At 43.7% G+C, this 4,990-nt stretch overlaps 1 protein-coding gene across 1 annotated transcript in view; it reads right to left on the reverse strand.

Annotated features, from left to right (window-relative positions):
* Positions 1–4,990, reverse strand: part of GCM1 (glial cells missing homolog 1) — a 17,997-nt gene that overhangs the window by 11,462 nt on the left and 1,545 nt on the right. The window contains exon 3 of the mRNA XM_006763193.2: positions 4,011–4,213. Coding sequence (XP_006763256.1) covers positions 4,011–4,085 — 75 coding nt within the window. The 5' untranslated portion in view covers positions 4,086–4,213. The remainder of the gene's footprint in view (positions 1–4,010; positions 4,214–4,990) is intronic.

Below are 4,990 nucleotides of genomic sequence, written 5' to 3' on the forward strand. Positions count from 1 at the left end.
TTACATACTTTCCTTTAAGCACTGCAAGCATTTTTCAACATGGCTTTGATTCTCTATTTGGGCACTAATCTTGTTCCCTTAGTTCAGGTCAATGACCCCTGTGGCCCTGAGCCTGCTACAGTGTCTGGCACATTATAGTCACTCAAAAAATGTCTGATGTCCTGGTAACAGTTGTCAAAAGTGAGCCCATAGCCCTAACCGGTTTGGCTTGGTGGATAGAGTGTTGGCCTGCGGACTGAAGGGTCCCAGGTTCGATTCTGGTCATGGGCATGTACCTTGGTTGCGGGCACATCCCCAGTGGGGGGTGTGCAGGAGGCAGCTGATCCAATGTTTCTCTCTCATCAATGTTTCTAACTCTCTATCCCTCTCCCTTCCTCTCTGTAAAAAAAAAAAAAAAAATTAATAAAAAATATTAAAAAAAAAAGTGAGCCCATAAATCTGAGATACATAAAGTGATACAGAGTTTCCAGGACCTGATACAGTCAGGATTCACTCAGGTGACCACTGTGAAACTTGAAGCACGTGAGTGGATTAACAGGAAAGGAATTTGTTTTACAAGTTGCAGGAATTTGCCCATGGGTTGCAGAAGTACAACTCTGGTAAGAATATAATATCATGAAAAATAAAGTAGAAATTCTTTGTATGGGTGGTACAGAGAATGAAAGTGGGGAAATTAATAATAACAAACCATTGCATTTGATCCTTTAAATAACTTTTTTAAAAAAACTTCTAAACAGGTGGTCTGAGGAAGAGTAACCACCTGAGAAACTCCATGAAAAAGGGGCTCCATGGTCAAAAATAGGTGAAGGTGCCCTAGCCGTTTAGCTCAGTGGACAGAGCATTGGCCTGTGGACTGAAGTGCCCTGGGTTTGATTCTGGTCAAGTGCACATGCTCGGGTTGTGGGCCCAATCCCCAGAAGGGGGCGTACAAAGGCAGCCAATGATTCCCTCTCATCAGTGATGTTTCTCTCTCTCTCTCCCTCTCTAAAATCAATAAAAATATATTTAAAAAAATAGGTGAGGGCAACACTGCCTAACAGGGCTTCCTCCTGTGAGAGCCACCCATGCACAGGGTAGTTAGAAAGGCTCCGAGCCTGCTGTAAAGAAATCTTTAACTTCGCTGAACCTAGTATTTCTCTTTTTCTTTCTTCACAACACCCATTAAAATTCTTTGCAAGTTGCCCTGGCTGGTTTGGCTCAGTGGATAGAACGTTGGCCTGTGGACGACCCAGGTTCGATTTCGGTCAAGGGCATGTGCCTCGGTCAGAAGTGTGGGAAGGCAATTAATTGATGCGTCTCTCTCACACTGATGTTTCTTTCTCTCTCTCTTCCCCCCCACCCCGCCCCCCACTCTCCTGTCCTTTCCATTCTCTAAAAATCAATGGAAAACTATCCTTGGGTGGGGATTAACAACAACAAATCCCTTGTAACTTATACTCTACTGAACACACTTTGGGAAACACTGCTCTGAACAGCTTAGAGCTTTAAGCAGGGTATATAGGAATTGCTGTCTTCATTTTACCCAGGAGGTAACTAAGACTTCAGGAAATCGACTTGTTTAGAGTCACACAGAATAAAAACAATGAAGTCATCCATTAATAAATTCCATGTTTGTCACTTGTTGATTAATATGTACCAGGCCTCATGGTAGGCCTGGGCCGGCTAGAATGGCAGGCCACCTCCCAAATCTCAGGTCATGCCATCTAGACTATTAGAACTAAAAGGGTACATAAGAGACCATTTAGTGCAACCCCCTCCTTTTCAGAAGAAAGGGAGCCTGGGAAAAGGTAAACACCGCCCCAAGGCTCTACAAATAAAAAGAGCAGAACTGGCATTCAATGCGAGGGCTTTGTCTCCTGCTTCTCAGTCACCATTCAGCCTCCAGATTTGCTCACAAAACATAAACCCGGTATGCCTGGAAATCCTTCCAAGGCCTTTTATTTTCATCTCACCTGGTTCTTGATACAGTTCCAGAGCCAGCAAACACCCAGCTGGGGATGCTGTTGTCTCTGCTTAGACACCGTTAAGGGATCTTTATACTCTTAATTCTTTCTGTGGCATGTTTAACAAATTGAAGCTATTTCCACGAGGAATCATACTTTTTCTATGAACTGTAAATGGTACATTTCCAAAATTGAATGTGTATTTTTGTGGTAAATTTTTCAGTTCAATGTCTTAGGTAGCGGAGAATGCTTTTATGCTGAGAATTCGTGTTGGGACATGTACTTTAATGAGCCCTGAGACTTCCTCCAGGGAGGTGGTTCTTTCTTTTGTCTGATCTGAGGGGTGATATGGATCCTCTTCCAGAAAACAATGGATGTCAGTATGCAGTGCGGCCTGTCATTTCAGGGATTCTCAGACCCCGCAAAAGCTCCTGCTCTGGGATGTGACACTGCAGAATCAGCTATGGTCCTGCGTACTTCGGCTCTTGATTTGGAGGATGCCTGGCTTACATTGGGGAGTTGTAATCATGAAATTAGGAATAGGCAGAAATACAGGTCCTTGAGCCAGGAGTAACTAAAATGTATCTTAAAGTTTTCCCTAACACAGCTGCAGCTGCAATAATCATAAACCAATGGTGACTACTACAAAGACAAATCCCTAAAATAGATATTATGACTTAGCTGTGGATTATTTAATCATTCTTAAATGAATGAAAAGTAGGGCACACTTCCTATCCTCCACTTTTCCAAGATCTACCAAGAGAGAATGTAGGGAGGAATTTAAAGAGAAACAAAAGAAATCTTTAAAAAATATTTAAACATAAAGAGAAACAACAGAAAATTAGTGTAAAATGTGAAAAGATCTGGAAGTCTTCACTAGAGTGAAAATCTGGAATGGCTAGGAATCAGGACTGTGGAATCTCCCTTCCCTCTCCGCTGCTTGGATAATTCAAGTTTCTTGTTCCCCAGAATCAGGTAGACCAGCTCGACCTTTTCAGTACTTGGCAGTGCTGGTCTCCGTCTTAGCTTTCCTAGTCACCTTTCCAAATGACTCGCAGTGAAGCACCCTTCAACTAGCAGAGAGGGAGGTGGGGGAGCCCGTTTTAATCAATGCTTTCCACCAAATTAAGAGTTAAGATGAAGGCCAAAGAAACATACAATCGAAGTCATTCTATGGCTGGAAAGCAGCACCGTGTGTGTATTATTTACAAAAGTCCTAGAAGAGCATGCTGCCCCCACATGGGCACTCCCATTTGGACATTCCAGTTACAGATTTTGTTTCAAACCATCACTATAGCAAATGAGGCTGTGGGGGGACGTGTGCATTATGAAGAGTCTACTTATGGGCAAATACCTTGCATGGATTTTATGCCTCTAGGTAGCCAGGGAGGGTGCAACCTGAGCCACTATTGAATGAGAAGGGGAGTAGCATTTTCTTTGCTTCAGTCTATGGGGGTGGGGGTGGGGGAGCGGCGAGAAAAGAGTGGGTTGGGGGATTGGTAAGTAAAGACCCACTCAAATCATAGGTTTGGGCATCTCCTTTTAAAATTCCTGACCCAGCCCTGACCGGTTTGGCTCAGTGGACAGAGCGTCGCCCTGCGGACTGAAGGGTCCCAGGTTCGATTCCAGTCAAGGGCATGTACCTTGGTTGTGGGCACATCCCCAGTAGGGGGTGTGCAGGAGGCAGCTGATCGATGTTTCTCTCTAATCGATGTTTCTAACTATCCCTCTCCCTTCCTCTCTGTAAAAAACCCCCCAAAAGCAATAAAATATATTTTAAAATTCCTGACCCTGGTGTCCAGCTGAAGCTCCGGAGGACAGGAGTTGACCCAGTAGGAACCTCCACCGATTTCCTTCCAAGTCTTAGCAACCTAATAGTCAAGGCCCCATAGCCAAATGCCGGGTGCGGCAAATGTAGGTTTGCAGTTGTGAGGGCATGAAACACAGACTTTATTCTTGTATTACTACTTATCAATTACTGTATAATTTTCCATACAAGCAACCGTAATCCTACTTTTGCCCCACCCCACCCTGTATTGAAGGCAGATTCTTACAGCCAGTACATACCTGCGGCAGTTTTACATCATTGATATCCCAGCTTAATATCTCTTTGTCCTCAGAATCAAAATCCTCAGGTTCCATGGCAAAGTCAGGTCAGCCACCAGTTTCTGTGTATTTCACTCCCGTTAGCAGTGCTTCAGGATTTTGCTCGTAATTATAGTTGGATCAGTCCACTCAAGCAGCTTAGACCAAGAGACTATTTTCTGATGCTAAAAAAAAAAATGATAATAATACTGACCATTAAAGAGATACAAATCAGTGCTTGTCTAACTGAAAAACCTGTTTTGTTGACATTTTTGCAATCACCAACGTACAGCTAGAAATAGAAGGTAGAAGCCGTTAAGAGATCTTGCTGAAAGAAAGCTTGGCCAGTGGGAATCAGAAGTGTGGTGATCATGCACTAACCCCTGGGTCCTTGCTAGTCCCAGCTTGCGAAGGTTCTAGCAGGAATGGCTGTCACCTGTAGCCAATGGTTAGGGTCTTTTCCTCCAAATGTATGCCCGTGTTTGACGGGGAGGGCTGGCTTGGAGCTGTTTCCACGGAAATGCCTTCATAAATTAGCTCATATGTGGATGAAATTCTAGGAGGGGAACATCATGACCAGTCGTGTCTCTATAGTATTTTTTAAAGCTAAATTGCTACAGAGGTTAATGTTGGGCTCCTTGATAAATCCAGTGTGCACTTTATATCTTCAAATATGGTCAAATGACATGCTCATATGAGATTCCTCTAAAACCTTGGTGTTGCTGACAATTTGGACCCGATCATTCTTTGTTGTGCGGCCTTATCTTGTGCACTGCCGGCTGTTCGGCAGCATCCTTAATCGCTGCCCATTAGGTGCTAGTAGCAAACCACCCTTCTTTGTTGTGACAACAAAAAAATGTCTAGAGACATTTCCCAAGGTCCCCTGGGGGGATTGTATGAGCACTGCTCTAACATCATGTTTCTTATCATTTCACTTCAGGACTTTGTGACTTCATCTTCAG

This window comes from Myotis davidii, unplaced genomic scaffold (assembly GCF_000327345.1).
Source record: "Myotis davidii unplaced genomic scaffold, ASM32734v1 scaffold1497, whole genome shotgun sequence".
NCBI classification, from domain to species: Eukaryota; Metazoa; Chordata; class Mammalia; order Chiroptera; family Vespertilionidae; genus Myotis; species Myotis davidii.